General features: G+C 41.3%; 1 protein-coding gene across 5 annotated transcripts in view; it reads left to right on the top strand.

The window, feature by feature from the left end:
* gphna (gephyrin a) overlaps window positions 1-15,676 on the top strand; it is a 59,524-nt gene extending 43,848 nt beyond the window's left edge. For 2 of the 5 annotated variants that reach the window (XM_018732824.2, XM_018732808.2), the window contains exons 11-24: window positions 1,364-1,406; window positions 3,187-3,324; window positions 9,001-9,093; window positions 9,545-9,600; window positions 10,433-10,552; window positions 11,177-11,235; window positions 11,331-11,484; window positions 11,586-11,707; window positions 11,815-11,902; window positions 12,367-12,440; window positions 12,696-12,760; window positions 14,758-14,861; window positions 14,984-15,080; window positions 15,283-15,675. In XM_018732824.2, the coding sequence (XP_018588340.1) occupies window positions 1,364-1,406; window positions 3,187-3,324; window positions 9,001-9,093; window positions 9,545-9,600; window positions 10,433-10,552; window positions 11,177-11,235; window positions 11,331-11,484; window positions 11,586-11,707; window positions 11,815-11,902; window positions 12,367-12,440; window positions 12,696-12,760; window positions 14,758-14,861; window positions 14,984-15,080; window positions 15,283-15,416 (1,347 nt within the window). In that variant the 3' untranslated portion in view covers window positions 15,417-15,675. Of the gene's footprint in view, window positions 1-1,363; window positions 1,407-3,186; window positions 3,325-9,000; window positions 9,094-9,544; window positions 9,601-10,432; window positions 10,553-11,176; window positions 11,236-11,330; window positions 11,485-11,585; window positions 11,708-11,814; window positions 11,903-12,366; window positions 12,441-12,695; window positions 12,761-14,757; window positions 14,862-14,983; window positions 15,081-15,282 lie in introns of all 5 variants that reach the window. The other 3 variants (XM_018732801.2, XM_018732816.2, XM_018732831.2) reach the window with 3 other exon arrangements.
* The last annotated feature ends 3,379 nt before the right edge of the window (window positions 15,677-19,055 follow it).

Below are 19,055 nucleotides of genomic sequence, written 5' to 3'. Positions count from 1 at the left end.
TTGGATCTCTGTGGATTTTCAGTTCTGTTACGTAGTCTTTTTTTCCTCCGTTCCTTGTTTTACTCTTGGTTTTATTCCATTTAGATGCAGTTTGTTTCTGATTTTTGTTCTCCTCTGGGCTGTAGGGTCATGCTGTTTCTCACCACAACCACACCCCTCAACCACCTCCCCCATCCTTTCTCTCTCTCTCAGATCCTGCCTCTATGTTTGATCGGTTTAGTGTCTGTGGCGATCTTTTTAAGTTTGGTTTGATTTCAGACATCCAAAGAGTGTCTCTGACGGCCGTGCTGGACTCTCGCCCATGTGTCACACCCCCTCTAGGCCAGGGACGTTGTGTCATAGAGGTTTTAGGGGGATCAGGCTTGGAGATGGGAAAGGTGACCCTAACACTGGCTCTTGTAAACAGAATTTGGTAAAAACTATACAGCTACATGTACAGAAAGTGGTTTGTCTTAGTCCTTAAAGGAATATTGTTTAATAAAACTCCGACAAAGTGTTTCTTAAAGGGAACATTCTCAGTCCTGTGCAGTAACACAGCATCGGTGAGACTGGTGCAGGATAACACAGATGTGTTTATCACCAGACTGTAAATATGGCAAGGAGTATTAAGAGGGGTGAGCTGTGAGGAGTGCTGTCATTAATGCAGTGAAGAGACTTCAAACTCTAATGTCCATGGCCTAAGGGAAGACCATTTTATTGATTACTCATTCATATTGTAACAGAAGTTTTAATTGTTTAACTTACTTTTGTGACTTATTATTATTTTTATTATTATTATTATTAGTCTGTCTTTTTTCCGAGTTTTCCATGTCCAGATTATATTCCTTATGAGCCTCAAACAGCTGTGCCTCAGTAGGAAACTTAAATTTGATCTTATTCCATTTGCCTGGAAATTTCTTAAGTGAAAAATGTTCTGTCTTTCTGTCGCAGAGTGGAGCCGATGACAGACAGTGAAGGCACACTGTAGAACTACTATTCTGTCATAGGACAGAGAGAGATGGCACATAGTACACTGAATATTTACAGATTGCTCCTAAAACAGCCATCATGGAGGTTGCTGTATTATCAGTAATAATAATGATAATAGTAGAAGAGGCTTACAATAGTGTTAGTGTATTAGAAAGACTGAACTTTTTGGGGAGGTTGTTCAATTTTAAGGACTTTGTAAGACTGACATTAATAGTAAAAACTTAAAGTAAACAATTCTTATGTGTTACTAAGGTCTTGTGTTTTACTACTGTTTATGGTTTTTCGGAGAAAAAACAATAAGAAGGCTTTTTGGTCCTGTTGTGGAGCACAAATTTCAATTCCCTTTGTGGTTTCACACATCTGTCTCCCTCTTGCCTTCTCCGTTTTTCTTCAGGTCCAGTCGCGGTGCAGCAGTAAAGAAAACATCCTCCGAGCCAGTGAGTACTGCATGCTAATTCTCATTGCTGTTTTTATTGGCATTGTTATTTAGCTTACACCTTTTTTCAGGATACTGTACAATGGTCAGGATTATAACATCAGTGCTTTTAGGAGTACAGGGTTGCACACAATCACAGTTTTAGACAAAGTGCAGTACTGTAGTTAAATGGGCAAGGCCAAGAATAACAAAATAAAACTAAACTGGCTCCTTGTTTTACAAATGGTCGACTTATGAATTTTTAAAGAGACAAATGTTGTACAGTTTATTAATTTATCTTTTAAATTGAATTTTCTGCACTTTCTAGTTTTCTAAAATGTCTGCTTGTTACCGTGAAAGCAAGCTGCATTTATGCTTTTGTTTTTAGCTATTTTAAATTAGTTTTAGTTCAGCTAAAAGCTAATAAAGGTATTAAAATAAAAAGGTTTTATTTATTATAGCTGTATCGGAGATTTTTACAGAACTTAACCCTTAAATAAATAACGTCTGCATCAACAGCTTATTGATTGGTACTTAATTGTAATGTTGGCTCTGAACTACTGGTCCCAATTGCGTTCTTAGACTGAGGAGCCATTGCGTTAGGTCAAAATGTTACTATTAATAAGGAGACAGAAAAACAGACATATTAGGTCATTCTTAATGTTGACAGTTAATTGGGTAACTCTGTGTTGGCTTACAGTATTATGCAAAATAGGGGGACTAATGCAATATACATTGCCATTAATCTTCATTTAGTTTTTTGCTGGCAAACTGGAAGTGCTAACTAGTGAGATAGATGTGTTTTTTCATAGGCAACTGGCACTGTTTTTTAATGTAAAAAAAAAGAAAAAATTATTTGTTTAGCTGAAACTTTTCTCCAAAGTGACTAACGGTGTTAAGACACTTGGAATTATTTACCTATTTATACAGCTTGGTAGTTTTACTGAAGCAATTCAGGGTGAGTACTTTGTTCAGGGGTTCTACAGTTGGAGGTGGGATTTGAACCTGCAAACTTTAGAGTCCAAAAACAGCAGTTGTAACTACTACACTACTGGGTGTCCTTTGCACTAGTTGTGTTTTTTAAGAAGCTGCATGGTTAAGTACTCTAAACAATGACTAAATGACTTACTGATGGGTTCAGTGTCAATTTGAGCTGTAGGGGCTGTGCTGCCATCTGTTGGTTTGCAGAACAACAACTTGAGTAGCATTCTGCTTTTTTAAAGTGGAGTACCCACATAAATACATGACACTTCTGTCTCTGAGCAGTGTAGTTGATCTAAACATGCATTTTAATCACCAGACTGTTGCAGCACCCAAATGTCTAGTGGCTTATAATGGGTTTCACAGTGATAACAAAGGAGTTTTTTTTAAAATATATGAAAATAACTCAAAATGGAAGATGGATGTAGAAGAAAGACGTAAAGTGCTGGAACATTAACTGAGTTATTTAATTCATATGTAGTACATCAAGTATACGTTTGTACGTATTCCTGGGATGTGATGGGCTGAAAAGTGTTAAAGGTTATTTCTCTAGTATGGAAAATGTTAAGCCTTGTGTTAATAATGTAATCTGTCAGATATGCATTCGTTAAGTTTATACTCCTAGGCTTAAATCAGGTTTTAAATTAAATTGCTCAGTGATGAATACTGATGATTAGAAAAAGCAGCTGATGATGGACATCCTGGCTGAGTCCATGTTTCCTTCAGCATGACTGAGTAATTTGATGGTTATTTTTGAGTGGGAAGTAAGGAAAAAAAACCCTAACAAGCCTGTTGACCTGCCCCCTACCCCCATTCCCCAGGTCACAGTGCAGTGGACATCACTAAAGTGGCACGCAGGCACCGGATGTCACCCTTCCCCCTTACCTCCATGGACAAGGCCTTCATCACTGTGTTGGAGATGACTCCTGTCCTAGGCACTGAGATCATCAACTATAGAGGTGAGTAGGGCTTGCTGCTCCCCAGTCCAGCCAGATACCCATCATACCCCTTGCTATATGCCTTCATCACTCATTCAGGCTGTGTATACACACCCTCTAATTCTAACAATGAGCATTCAAACAGTTGTATTCTTTCCTTTGATATCCTCCTACCGTTCTGATTAGCCAGTCTCTCACTAATGATTCTCAACCCCAACACTGAACACTCCCTCACCTGTGATTTCCTAAACCAAACACTGGACACCCCCACATTGCCATACCACACACTGGAAGTGCCCTCCCCTCTGTTGCCCTGCCCTCATACACCTACTCCATATTAAAACTCACTTTTCTAAAGCACATATTACTTGATTCCTTCTTTTTGGCAGTCATATCTTCCATTTGCAGGTATTCCCTTTTCCTCATAGATTGCCATAAATGCTTTGAACCCATCCAGTCACACATTCATGTGAATAACTCACTCTCAGTTCACAAAGTTCTCGTAATATAGAACACATTACTGTCAAGGGTATTGGACAGGTTCTCCACCAAAATGTCTGGTTGTGCAGAAATGTTATCTTCTCATTTTAGTATGTTTGAGTATATTTATATAATTTCCCATCATTGCAGCAAAGCATGCACACACACTCGCACACACACAGAGTCTGAAACCACTTGTCCTGAGCGGGGTCGCAGCGAACTGGAGCTTAACCCAGCAACACAGGGCACAAGGCCGGAGGGGAAGGGGACACACCCCGGACAGGACGCCAGACCGTTGCAAGGTTCCCCAAGCAGGACTCGAACCTCAGACCCACCAGAGAGCAGGACCTGGCTAAGCCTGCTGTGTCACCGTGTCCCCCTGCAGCAATTCACTGAGATGGCAGTCAACACAATATTTTTGTGTGTAAACAGTTATGCTGTTTACATTTATTTATTTAGCAGATGCTTTTCTGCAAAGCGACTGCCAATAAACTCTATATAGTGTTATCAGCCCACACACCTTATTCACCAAGGTGACTTACACTGCTAGATACACTTCTTCTTACAATGGGTCACTCACCATACAGCAGTGCAACTATTACTGGAGCTATTAGTGGTACACTGACATATTTCATACCATGGCATGATAATAGAGTGCATGAACTTTTGTATGGTGTGAGGCATGTAGCCCATTCATCCCAGCCTAGTGAAAGGCTATGCTGGAGTAACACCACTAATGGATCACAGCTTAAGCATGTGGACCTTGTGTTTACTTAAAGTAGTTGTGGAGGCTGGAAATTGCACAGTCCTTATAGAACACCTCACCTGTGTGCGATAGACTGTGGGGCTGGTGACTTTCCCAAGTGACTTCAGTGTGGAAGAAGCTCCCTTTCTTTACTACTTCTGTAGCAAAGGCAAAGAAAAAAATCTGTACTAATACCTCCCTGGTGTGCTGACATCCCACAGGTCACTGATGTTGACCCCCTGCTTGATATGGGGCAGTAGGTAGGGCAATGAGTAGAGACCTCTCTCTCTCTCCATCTCTCTTGGTGTCTTTCTTATTCTCCTTTCATCAAATGCAGTGACATTTCATCTGTGGGTCATCAGGGGGCAGTGGAGTAGTAAGGCCCAGCCCTAGACTGCTGCAGTTTTTATGTGAACCTGGTTTTATATTTGCTTTTGAGGTTGCTGATCCTTGTTACGCAAGAAACAAGTAGGTGACATTCCACATTTGAGCTGTACAATGTTGCCTAGTGGGAGGGGTGTGAAACGCAGCTTCTTATTTTCCTCAGCCCCAACAACCTCCTCCCACTGAGGGATCACCACAGGCATTGGTCAGATCCATGAAGGCAGAGGGGTTTGTCAGAGAGTGGAAATTGGAAGACCGGCGGACGTGAAGTCTTTTTAGGTTGTAAAGTACAACATGCAATTTGTTTTATTTTACTCATAATGGTTGCATCTTGATGCTACAAATTCTGCTTGCTGTCAGCAATTGGAGTAACTCATTTATGAGTCACAAAGTGACCTTTTGCTTATCGTGATGCAGGAGCAACCTATTTTGCACGAGACTTGCTGTCTTTCTCGTTCGTGTCATGCGTGGGTCAGATGGCTGAGCCCTAGGGAGCCCCAGCGTGACTTCAACACACCTCTAAAGTCGGCGGGGCTGAGATGTGGTGAGACAGAGGCAGGTCTGATGTGCCGGCTGAAAATTTAACTACTGTACTTTTTAAGCCTTCATTCTGAAACAGCTGCATTACCTCAAAGCTACCATTTGCTAAAGGATATGTATCCCCCCCCTGCTCGATATCCTGCCATAAACAGACTGGGCAGTACAGATAGACTTTCCCAGGGTAGTCTCCACTGGAGTAGAGATTAAGGCCCACTGGTTGTCAGCATCCTTTAATGTGATTTGTCTGCTAGACAGAGACACTGAAGACTACCAGAGTGCAGCGCTTTTAGTGTGTTTGTGTTCTTTAATTCCTCCGTACTGAGCATCTTGGCAGAAGCTGACACTGAGGCTCACACTGCTCAACTGTGCTTAAGAGTTCACTGGATGACATACAGTACTGGAATTTACAGCTGCACAGACAGATAGGCCGTGAAACTCGGTTTTAGAGCGGCACCATTGCGTGCTGGGAAGTAGTAACACGCTACTCCTGAGTTCTAGGTTAGGGTCTGGGTTCAGAACCTGGCTCAGTTTGTGCAGAATGTGATCTTTTTTCAAACAGTTCGTAGTTCTTGGAGTCTTATTGTTGAGGCACAGTAAAACTTAAGAATTAATTATTGTGTTATATTGTGTGGATGGGCAAGTAATTGTAACATTACTGTTTTTTTAACACTTTGCATTTTAAGTTGTCTTGGATAAAGGCTTCATCTAAGTGCCAGATGATGATGGTAGTAGTAGTAATAGTAATAATACATTAAATTTACATTTATTCATTTAGCAAATGCTTTTATCCAAAGCAACGTATATCTCATAGAAAATACAAATTGTGCATTACAGTGTGGGAAAGAGACATAGCTGCAGATGTGTGACTCTTAAGTACAGTTTGTTTCCTTCACCATATGCACCGACATTTATCACACAAGTAATAATAATAATAATAATAATAATACAGCTGACCAGACAAACCTACAGTGCTTGTGACTGGGTTTTAGAGCTGTGAGTACATATTTATTCTGTAATTCTAAGGCTCAGAACCACATTTACAAAAGAATTTTTTGTTCAAATGTTGTGCACGTAGTCTGTTTTGTCCTAGAGATGTTTAGAGAGACTCATACTCTTTGCTATAGACAAGATTACAGAGTTTCCTAGATGAATAAAACAAAAGTTTCTCAGGGTTACTCAGGGTGACCTCAACTGTCAGTAAATCTTTTAAATATTTGAAAAGGTTTCAGTTTAATAAATACATAGAGAATTATTATGAATGAAAAACTCACTTCCCTCATGTCAGAATTGGATAAATATGTTAAAAATTCTGATAAGGTAACCTTGTCTTGAACAAATAATTTTTATTTACCATACTCGCTGGATAAGGAGGCATAACTAAACATAAGATTAAAAATGGAAGTGGGCTAGACTGCTTGAGATAATCCAGCTCAAGATTATACGGAAGTAGCCACTCTGCCCTTCGTAGTCCTGAATTTGCGAGAGGATCCACAGCAATTCTTTGTGTATTAATTAGAGGGTAATTAAGGGGGACTAAGAGTGACTAATGAGTAGTGGGTAAATTATTTTGCAGTTGTGCAAAGTCAAAAAGCTTTCCCTTTGCAACAAGGCTTTGGGCCTGTTTCTTGCTTCAGTATCCTACATAGTACATTGCTAAATAAGATGAATTATTTGTCTGAATAAGTCAACCTTATACACAAACTTTATAATCTTATTCTTTTTCTTTTTTTGGGGTGGTTCCTCAATTCTCGTGTCTTGTGTTCGTGATTGTGGTTAATAAGACGACGAGGAATCGCAGAAATTTATGGGATGAATTGGTTAACACTCTGCACTGAACAGGAGGGAGACAGCATTTTTTTCTGTCTTTTCAAATTAATTTTAACTTTGATGTAGTGTGTCCTCTCCCCCTTCAGCCTTACGCCCTTTGTTGCCGGGTTAGTCTCCGACTCACCGCGACCCTGTTCAGGACAAGCTGCTTGAGCCAGTGTGTGTGTGGCTGTCAGTAAATTTTTTGAAAATATAAAGTCAAAGTATTTATTTATTACAGCTATATCACAGATATTTGCAGAATATAACCTGTAAATAAATAGTGGAACACCTATTATTAAGGTTTTATTCATTGTGGCTTAGTGGTAAAAGTTATTGAAAGTAAGATGAGAAATAATATTAGAAATAACAGGCTTCCAGTTCTTCGTAGGTTTAGGAGCCAGTGTATTTTTGTTGTATTGTTTACCTTATGGTTGTGTTTTCTTATGGTACCTCAGGCTCCCATGTGTATACTGGCTGAGCGCCATCTCCACACTTATATGATTTGACTTGACTGGTTATTGAGATTTTCAGTGAATTTGTCTGAGTCATTTATAATTAATGCTCTTAAACCTAAATAACTGTGATTCATTAATGCATTAACACTCTTTTAGGGTTAAGATTAATGAATTAACCTCTAAATATTAATTAGTAACATTTTTTCCGAGATGCATAAAATTTAAAGAAAGTGTTTATTTTTTTATTAGCACAAATATTGTACTCCTGTATAATTCCAAGACCAGTGTTAGAGGACACATTTGCTGAAATGATGTCTACTCATGTCTGAATAATTAAATCTACGGTTAGAAAAAAATCAGCAACCATCAAGGAGGTTCTGGGTTTAGGACCTTAGGACCAAGTTTTTCATTTGCTGCAGTTTTCTCATCTTTGCCACTGCTTTCTATAAGTTGTGGTTGCATGTGTGTGACAGGCTTATTTCATGCAGGTCACTCGATGCAGGTCTGTTTGATTGCTAAATAAAGGGAGTAGAGAAGCACATACATGCTTGTTGCAAATGTGGGTATTTTACTGCTATAAGACTCCCCTCTAATCAGCTTCCAGCACAATAAAAGCCTCTTGCTTTTTCTGTCGGTCTCCTTCTTGTGTGTTTTCTATCCCCTTTCATGTGGAGAGCTGGTGGTTGTCCCTCTCTCCAGACATCTCTCTCTTTCTCCCCTTCAAGTAAATGGGAGACAAAGGAGAAGCTGTAATTAACTGATCTATGTTTCATTCTGCAATGTTCATTCTGATCTACTTGCTTGATCCTCATGAAATAGAAAAACCCACCATCTCCTCCTGACTCACTCCAGTATCACCCATTTGAACTTTTTCACATTTTGTCTGTGTGTATGTGTTCCTTGGATTTTTGATCTCTAACCCTTTGTTAACCCTTATCCTGCCACGTAATGTATGTGCTTTTAATAGGGATATGGAGCATGATTAGTAATAAATTGTATATGTGGTCATCTGTACTAAATTTTCTGTCGTATGCAGATGCATTCATGCACAGTATCGTGCACCTCCCAGTGCAAGACTGTGAACTGGTGATCTACACTGCAGGACCTACATTATACACAGAGCCAAATGTACTGTCATGCTTTCCTCAGCTCACTTGGGGAGGGGGCTGGATGAGTATTTCAGCAAATTCTCGTAGGCTAGGACTAAGAGCTGGCACATACGCTGTCTGTCTGTACTGAACAAACAACCTCTTGCTGTGTGCTCTTTCTTCTCTCTCTGCGTAGATGGGATGGGTCGAGTTCTGGCACAGGACGTCTATGCCAAAGACAACTTGCCCCCTTTCCCTGCCTCCGTCAAGGACGGCTATGCTGTCCGAGGTAAAGAGCTTTTTTTTTTTTTATGTAGAAGGACACATCCTCGCCCTTGCAAGTTAATTTATACATGTGAACCTTACACTGTTTTAATATCAGAGCTTAAATGTAAATGTCACAAATGTATAACTTACAAATAGTCATTACTAAAGCAGAAGATAAAGCAGAGCAGCCAGCTTTTTAAAAATATTAACTCAGCAGAGATTAAGTGGGAGCAAAATTCAACCCAGAAACTAAACCACAGTAAAGGTTTTCATGTCCTATAGCGGTAGCAACAGAAAATCCCCCTTCTGTTCTTCCTCTTCAGCCCAGCTGGCCCTTCATCTCTTAATGAGTCGTTAGTGCATTTAGAGTTGGCTGGGCATCATTAATAGATACACGACGACATATACAGTATGTGTGCAGGGGCCCTCTGCTGTATTTCTTGCTCTCATATCATTTTGTGTATTTGTTTCAGCGGCAGATGGCCCTGGAGATCGCTTCATCATAGGGGAGTCACAAGCCGGAGAACAGGTGAGGTCCTCCAGATTCATACGCTTTTCGGTTTCTTGTCTAACCGAGGCCATGTGACTCTGTCCCTTTTTTGATACAGGTCACCACTTGTGATCCAGTGACGTTTAGCTACTTTGATATTTAATACTGGTGGTGTGTGCCTATACCCCCTGATTTTTAATACTGATGACAGCTCTGTGCCACCCCTTGATATTTAACACAAATGTTGCTTATACCCCTGATTTTGAGCACCAGCCAACTTGCACCTGCTCATATTTAATACATCCGTAAGCCTTATAAGCTTTTGTCTTTATCACCTGTTACCACCACATCAGCCATTCTGAACACTACTAACACTTAGATTCTCACATTTTAAACACTTGTCTTTAACTTCTGTATTAGTCTGTTACATTTCTGTTTTTCTATGCATTGTGTGTTTTACAGAAGCAAACAAAAATGATAATCTCTGGTTTTGGCATTAGACTGTTGTTGCTCATTAGAGGATCTTTAGTGGGGTTGTGTAAATGCACCATCTCTGTCTCTGAGTTACGATATTCCCATGGGCAGGAAAACCCTGTGGTGGTCTTCACAGGTCAGTACTTCCATAATGAATGCATGCTTTTTCAGGCTAGATGACAGTCTGAAATTAGTGCTTAGAATCAATAGGTATCTGTGTTTTTTTTAATTATTTTTCTGTTCTTTTAACAGTTTTTTTTAATATTGTGTGTCTTGGTTTTGGTGTCTTTGTTACAGATATGGTCCATGATACATCATTTGTTTCACTATGTGTATTTGTGTGTTTCTGTGTATACTTTATGTGTATAACAGTGTGTAAAATTTTGTCGGCCCACAGCCCACCCACACAGTGATGCCAGGCCAAGTGATGCGGGTCACCACAGGTGCGCCCATCCCCTGCGGTGCTGATGCGGTAGTGCAAGTGGAGGACACAGAGCTACTCCGTGAATCAGAAGATGTAAGTCAGCCTTTTCTTCTTTTAATCAACGCAGCTACCAAAACGCCCCATGTGTTAGGGGAAGGCATATATGATTCCTTTTTGTGGCATTAGGCCTGGGAATGTAGATGTTATTTATTAATTAATTTATGCCTTTAACTGACACTTTTCTCCAAAGCAACTTAGAGTGTCAAGCTACTTACAATGGTTACTCATTTACATAGTTGGGTAATTTTTACTGGAGCAATTCAGGGTAGGTACCTTGCTCAAGTGTACTACAGCAGGATGTGGGATTCAACATAGGGTTTTCCAAATGTTGTTCGACCATACTACTTGCTGCCTAGGTTAAATGGAATATGGCCGTATAGGTTGGTACGGGGTTAGAGGTGGGTTCATGACAGTTGGGCTGGCCTTAATTTGCTCTAGTGTCAAAATCCACACCCTCGTAGCTGACTCTAGTATTAGTCAGAATGAATGTTGAAGGTGGGAGTGGAAAGGGAGGTGATCACTTATAGAGCTGAAGAAACAGGTGGGGTGTCAGGTGACGGTGGCCAGTATGCATGGAAATAGCAGGTGAAAGTTGATGAGGTAGATGGGTGCAGCTTGTGCTTTCTCTGGGAGTGTCTAATGACTCTTCTATTTCAGGGAACAGAGGAGCTTGAGGTTCGTATTCTGGTGCAAGCACGCCCAGGTCAGGACATCAGGTCAGTGTAATCCATATCCCTACAAGCCCACTGTCCTTGGCCAGGCATCCTTTTTCACTCATCCCACTGTAACTTCCCCACACTGTACCACACAGGCCCATCGGACATGACATCAAGCGAGGAGAGTGTGTCCTGGCCAAAGGCACACACATGGGACCCTCCGAAATTGGCCTGCTAGCCACTGTTGGCGTCACAGAGGTCGAAGTTCAGAAGTTCCCTGTGGTAGCAGTTATGTCCACTGGTAACGAGGTTAGGAGATGAGCAAACTCAGGGACGCGTGTAATCTTGGACGAGATGCGCACACAGCCTGGTCCTAATCCATCCTCTCTGTTTGTCTGCTTGTGGTGCAGCTGTTGAACCCTGAAGATGACTTGCACCCTGGGAAGATTCGAGATAGTAACCGCTCTACCCTGCTGGCCACCATCCAGGAGCATGGCTACCCCACAATCAACCTGGGCATCGTTGGAGACAAGTAAGCAGCCTCAGACGCCTGTCTCCATCAGCCACAGTTGACTACCAAAGCTGTAGTCACACTAATGTCAGTGGTCCAGTGCAAAACCCTTGTCTCTCTGTTTACAGCCCTGATGATCTTCTAAATGCTTTGAATGAGGGCATCAGTCGTGCTGACGTCATCATCACGTCTGGAGGAGTGTCAATGGGCGAGAAGGTAACTGCTGCTCTAATAGAGGGAACTCGGTTTCAGCTGGATTTCACTGTCCAATGAAAGGGCAGTATCTAAGTGAGGAAAAAGTTGAACTAAATGCGTTTGTCTTGAAAGAACATGACACATGTGTTAATGTTGATCCATTTTGCATGCACTGTTGCCACCTAGTGGATTCATGGGTGTCTGAGATTACCTCTGCCTGGCAACAGCCTATGAATATTTCTCTTGGTATTCCCCAGCAGCTCTCTGGCTTTTCTGCTCTAATAAACACAGTTATTTAATAAGTCTGTCACCCCAGTGTCAGCTGTAGACAGCATCCAAATGACAAGCTTGTTTTACTCCAAGGAGAATTACTCATTCAGGATACAGGAAAAGTCAATTAAAAACAAGTGGCACAAATTAACAGGAAGGGGCCTTTCAGATGCTGAGAAATAAAAACTGAAAGAGGCCTTTTCACTGCCTTTCAGGACTACCTGAAGCAAGTTCTGGACATTGACCTCCATGCCCAAATCCACTTTGGACGAGTATTCATGAAGCCAGGGTGAGTTATTTATATGGATGGCTGGATGTCAGCAACAGTTTGCTGAACTTCAAATTTATTGCTTTGTGTATTTATAAATGGGTTAATTGTTACCTGTTGTCTGACTGTTGCAGCTTTTATGTTCATTGCATTTTTTTAAACTGCTACAGAGTTGGAAGCTCATTAACAGGGTATGATGAGTCACTATAATTAGAAGACTTTGCTAAGGGGCAACCTACTGCAAGATAACAGTCTCTGTCCACTCTCTGGTTGCAGTCTCCCCACGACATTTGCTACACTGGACATCGATGGTGCCCGGAAACTCATCTTTGCACTGCCAGGTATGTGGAAGTGTGCCAGGAAGTTTTCTGCTCTGGGGTTGGATTCTTCATTGCTCCACACCAGTGAGCAGTCCAACCAAATCCAAGGCCAAAAGCAGCATTTTCCTCATGAGCTTCTGGAAAGTCCTTCCACCTCGGAGTGAGAATCTATTTAGTTATTTGACCCGGGGAGTATACCTCTTACTCCAGTTGTTCTCTGCTGCAACACTCTGCTCTTTACCCACTGTGTGGTAAACCTTGCAGAGAGAATGCTTCTGAAAGATTTATTTAGCTCCAGTAAATGCTAACATCTGAAATGCAGAACCATACAAGTCCTCGAGGGACTGTTCAGCTACGGAGACCTCATCTCTGCTCGTGTGAAGCAACAGGAGTTGCAAGCTCGTATAGGTCCAGCGCCTTCAAGTGAACAGCACAATGTGCTTGACAACAGGAGACCTGAAGTGGCTGGATTGCTCTGTCCACCCCTTCTCCATGTGGTGAAGACCTAAATAACACTCCCCTACGGGAAACAACAGAACTCTGAGAATAAAGGTGCCGTGTCCTACAGCTTTCTCCCCCCACAATCTCTTCTCCCAAGAGGGGAGTGATACCCTTTATTGTGTAACCCCACTATAAAACAAGCTAAAATCATTTTTAGCATTTGACCCCTGCTACATGGCTATCGTTGCCTGCTATATTAACTTTCGCTCTAATATGCTTACATAAAGAGATCCATTTGGTGTTGGATCACATATGAATGGTGCCAGACTGACACACAGTCCCCCAGTTTGGTTACTGCCACATGACCTTAAAGTTGTGAACCTTCCAGTTCCAGCCTTACTTGGAACCCACCGAATTTATCTCCCCCTGCTCACTTAAGCGGGCCTTCCCAATACCCAAAGAGCCTGCCATGGCCCTTTTGCCGTGGCTGAGCTGAAAAAACCCCTGGACCATTTCCTTGCCCACGCTTGGCTGCCTTGATCCTAAACCTAACTCCCATGTGGGTTCTGGCCTTCCAGCCTTCAAGCCCCAGGAGGGCCTCAACCGTGGTGACCACCACTGTGTTTATATTCCCAAAGGTAATTTCACCTTCAGAGACACTGGGGTGACTCTCCTCGAGCCCATGCCAGCGGGCGACAGTGAGCCAGGCAAGCAGCCCGCTCCACCACCTTCCCATGGAAGTAGGTGTTCCGCGTGATCCCCAACCCCCTCTATGCGCATTGAAGCTCAGAAAACGGAAGTGGACTGAACTCAGATGGGACTTTTCACCCCCATATTGAAAGTGACATATAAAAACTCAAAAGGACACAGCACCTTTAAAAAGCAAGCCAAAAACAGATGGAAATAGGACATTGATCAAGTGATAGATCTTTGACCATTTGCACTAGTAATTGTGGGCTACTCTGTTCTGTTTTCTGAGAGTTAGGTGTTTAATTTCTGTCCTCCCCTCCTGCCGCCCTAGATTTGTGCTGTCAGTGGTAGTCAGTAGTCCCGTGCTCTGAGTGTTGCCCCAGCCCTGCCGCGTTCTTTGTCTTGGCTTGGGCTGATGTAGGAACAGTCACGCTTTGCAGTCATGCTGTCCTGCACATACATTTGCAACAGCATGCAGCGGCTGACTGTGGACCTTGGCTTCCATCAGTGTTCCTCACTTGCATATCGCCGTCTGGAGAGGAGTTTGTGGCTCTTTCTCGATTTTGTGCTCATGGGCCTCTGCCCCTTTCTTTACCTCTTTTTTTGGCTTTGTTTTTCTGTCTGCGGGATTCTGGCCCTCCTCTGTTCCCAACCACCCCACCACATTTCATTCCTTTCTCACATCCCCTAGAGACAAGAGCAGGTACTGCATTTAAACAAAAACATGATTGTCTTGCGCCTTTCATCTGTGATGTCCCGAGAAAGGTTTGGATATCTGTAAAAACTGGTGTCCGACCCTGTGTCATTAAGCTTTTTTTGTTAAGCTCAAACAAGCTGTATTTAGCAGTTCTGTTGTTTCTTTCTCTTTCTCTCTCACATGCACACAGGTAACCCCGTGTCGGCTGTTGTCACCTGTAACCTCTTTGTTATTCCTGCCCTGAGGAAGATGCAGGGAATCCTGGACCCCCGGCCAACCATCATCAAAGCCAGAGTATGTGCAATCCCAGTCCCACAACTAGTATAAGAAAATGCACTCTCACCTGACAGGATGATAAAAGGCAGGTTGCTGAATTATGAGAATGAGGCAATCGGTGTTTGTCTTCTCCTGCGCAGCTCTCCTGTGATGTGAAACTGGACCCCCGGCCTGAGTACCACCGTTGCATCCTTACCTGGCACCACCAAGAGCCTCTGCCATGGGCACAGAGCACAGGTACTAGGCCAAGCGGTGGTCAGAGATGTATAATTGTAACCTAAAATTTGTCAAGAGTACAAAAAAAACTGCCCCTCTTATTTATTTCTAATTTTCTTTTTTCCTATAAATCCCCAGTGATCCTTGGACAGTAAAGACTTGTTAATGAAGCACTCTTTAAAAACCCTTTGACACTTTAATCCCCCTCTCCCTTCATCTCTAGGGAACCAGATGAGCAGTCGACTGATGAGCATGCGCAGTGCCAACGGACTCCTGATGCTACCTCCTAAAACAGAGCAATATGTGGAGCTGCACAAGGGCGAAGTGGTGGACGTCATGGTCATCGGGCGGCTATGATACTAGAGGGTCACACATAACACTGAGAGGCACGGGGAGGGGATGTGGGAGGGGTGTTTTACGGTGCATGTCCACATATCATTACTCTTCTGTAATATGCAATGGCACAGCTGGTTTTTATTGATTTGGGTAATGTTGATCAAGTATAATCAACGTCTCAAAACACTAAAAAAGTGATAGGGGACAAGAGAAATCTAAAAACATAATTGTATTTCAAGCAAAAGAAATATTATATTAACTTTTAAAGTAAGAAAATATTAAAAAAGATAAGAAATTTATTCTGTAATATAATTATTATTATGATTACTCTTATTATATTAAGGCTATGTTTTCTCTTTCATTGCAATTGCTTTGTGTGTTAAATGCTAGACCTTATAGATAGCAGTAGCATTCAATAGAAAGCAGTGAGTGACTGCCAGGAAAAAGGTTTATTTTCTGACCTGAACAAATGACAATGAATAAACCACTCAGACAATTTCAGGACCTATGGTGCTCTGGCAGAGGAGAATGCTTTTGGCTTCCTTTAGGCGTGTCTGGGTGACTTCGCTATATTGCCCTTATTAGTATGCTTCATAATTGCTTCACAAAGAGCTTTGCTTGTCGTTTATCTTGTGAGTCGTGTTTATGTGCTCAGTGCCAAAAGCGCCGGGCAAGGGGAGAGGTTGCAGACCCGTGCCCCTACACAGCCAGCCGGATGAGACCCGGAAGCTTCAGTACCATAACCTGACCCGGTATAGCCTCCCCTTCACACTCTTAGGGGTGAAATAAATGGCTAAATGATCTTTTATTTATCTTCAAAAGGAAAACAGTACCTTTAAGTGCTGACAGCCTTTTTACCCAACTAAAAAAATGTACAGAAAAAAAGAATGATATTGTACAGACTTATGTGACCAGCACTCCTGAGGAAATTACTAAGCAATGAGGAGATATCAAACAACTCTGTACTATAACATTTTCTGTAATGATACAAAAAATGGATTAAAAATATTAAAATCCTTGATGATTATGTAAAAAAATGTTTTCTTTTTTAAAAGAATATATAAAAGTGAAATAAAGTTTTTTTTCCTCCTTGAATGAAGGTTTAATTCCTTTGTACATGTACAAGATGATGTTAATAGCATGATTATATATGCTCTACATGTATGACTGCCCTGAAAGTGTTTTTCATATCCGTAGTTCAGTTTTTTCCACTTTTCCCAAGTTCTGGCTGTTTGTTGCTTCATGATCTGAATTATTATTTCCATTTATTGCTCCATACAGTGCAAATTTACCAAAAATTTGTCAATGGCAATATACCTTAGACTTTTAGGTTGGTACACAGCAAAAGTGCCCGTCTTAGTGCGGGATAATAAACATATACTAATGCAGGATGAAATATTGTGATCAACATTAAGATGAACATAGGATTAGATTTTTCAGAATTAAATAAAATAGGGAAAGCACATGGTGTAGTGGTTTGAGCTGCTGCCTTGGCCCAGATTCAAATCCTGCTTGTTGATGTAGTACTCTTAACTGGAATTACACCAGTAAGAATAATCCAGCTGTGAAAATGGATAAATCCATGTAAGCAGTACCTAAATATTGTAACTTGTTTGAGAGAAAAGTATCAGCCACATGAATTAACAATCTAAATAAACTATCACAAGCTGAGACAAGAACCAACAAATTACTAGAACTATAGCAAAGAGAGGTTGACAATACAGTGAGATACTGAGATGAAGGATCAAAGAATAACAAAAAACAGCGGATGTTTAGACAGTCCCAAGATGAGGAGTGAGGACTTAGGTCTTCAAAATTCAACAGAAAGATTGATGGGACATCTCAGGTTCAGCAGCCTGTGAGTGAGAAGAGTGACTGAGCAATACTTTTGTGTGTCTGGGGAGAAAAGGCACAGACAACATGCAGGCAGGTAGAAGCAGAGGACAGGAGGGAGAGATGAGAGTCTGGTGGTACTGAGAAGCTCAGCCATGTAGGAATCTGTAGTACAAGTATAAATCTGCTGGGCTGCTGCAGCTGACATATAATGAGGACCTGATGAGGGACTTGGAAATGATGAGTTGAGTCTGTCAGATGTATCCTCCAGGCAAGCAGCAACTGTACTGGCATCCTCTGTGTGGTTGTCCAGGTGCAGTACAGCTTATCCCGGAAACAGAATAAACAAATATGCACATACGCTGAATGTATGTCCCTAATACAACAAGACGAATCAATTAAATATAAATGTGAAAAGAGCTTTCCTATTAACTCAAGCTTATCTTTCGAGAGAAGCATTTTACTAGACCTTTTACTTCTACTACATTTTACTGGACCTTTCTCACTGATTTTTAACACTTTAAGAGACATAGTTAATCTAAAATAATGAGTGAAAATCACAACAGCTGATGAGTGCTACGAAGCACCCGTAACAGGAGCCTGCTTTGACTGACAGTTTGACTCATGGCTCACACACAGATACAGTATATGCCTATGTATGTTTGTATGCGTTTTTAAAATTACAAATTTAAAAATGTCAATTTTTGTGCATTTTCTGCTTTTTGAAAAATGTAATTTTTTTTTTTTCAATTATTTCACCCCTCCAAATTTATTTTCAGCCACCATCCATTGTTCCCGAAATGCTTTGTTTCGTAGATTAACTGTGCATTATTGACTACATTATACTGTTACAATTTTGTTTCACTAACATCTGCATTCTTTTACAGAAGTGTCATGGGCTACACTCTTCTGCCTTTGCAAAAAAAAAAGTCAGGCCCTTTAGTTATATACTAGCAATTTGTAGTTGTTACACAAAACACCTTTACCATAAGAATTAAATTAAGCTAAGACTTTCAGTAAATTCTTCTTAGCTCTCATCTGTCACTTTACTAGAAATAAGTACTGACCAAGTATACTGTCATTCCTCAGATTTACAGAAGTATTGAGTATTGGATAATTTTGGATAGGGTACATAGGGTCACTGCTATACCTTTTTTTCCACAGGTAGGACGCTGTAACGCAAAATTGAAAGACTTAGAATGAACAAAAGAACACGCGTCTTTCATGAATATAATAAGACTTGTTCCCGCCCACAAAGTGAGAAAGTGCGACTCAGTTAAAGTGACAGTACACCCTTAACAACAAATTACTGTAATTAAGAAAAAAACTAAATAAAGTATACTTTACTGCATTCAGTTATCAAAAACAGCGAAAACCTGGTGGCGTGTTACAAGTACCCCAGAAAAAATGGGGGATATGGGTAGCTGAGGTACCTAAAGTTTCTACCATTCCAGAGAAAGTCTGGGGCAGACAGTCACAGTGCCGAAGACACACCGCTCCTCCCTGTAACGCTGAAGGTGTCGTGAGCTGTGCATTAACATCATGTAATCAACAGCTACTTTTTACTGTTATTTTGAGTCTCTCCAGAAATTAACGGAAATGGAATTAACCAATTCTGAATCAATAACTCAATACGTTTTTTCTATTATTGAAATCTATACAGTGTTATACCTTTTAGATAAAAGTGACATCACTGAAGCAAAAGTGCAGAAATCAGAAAGTGAAACGAACGCGGTATGTCTTTTAATCGACCATGTTTGCCAGTCCAACGGCGTGGACACTGCGCTTGCGTGGATTCCGTGCGCATGCGCAGACGTCTCTCCGTGT

Source organism: Scleropages formosus, chromosome 15 (genome assembly GCF_900964775.1).
Source record: "Scleropages formosus chromosome 15, fSclFor1.1, whole genome shotgun sequence".
Lineage (NCBI taxonomy): Eukaryota > Metazoa > Chordata > Actinopteri > Osteoglossiformes > Osteoglossidae > Scleropages > Scleropages formosus.
Note: the sequence above shows the minus strand (reverse complement) of the source record. Positions and strands in the feature narration are given on the sequence as shown.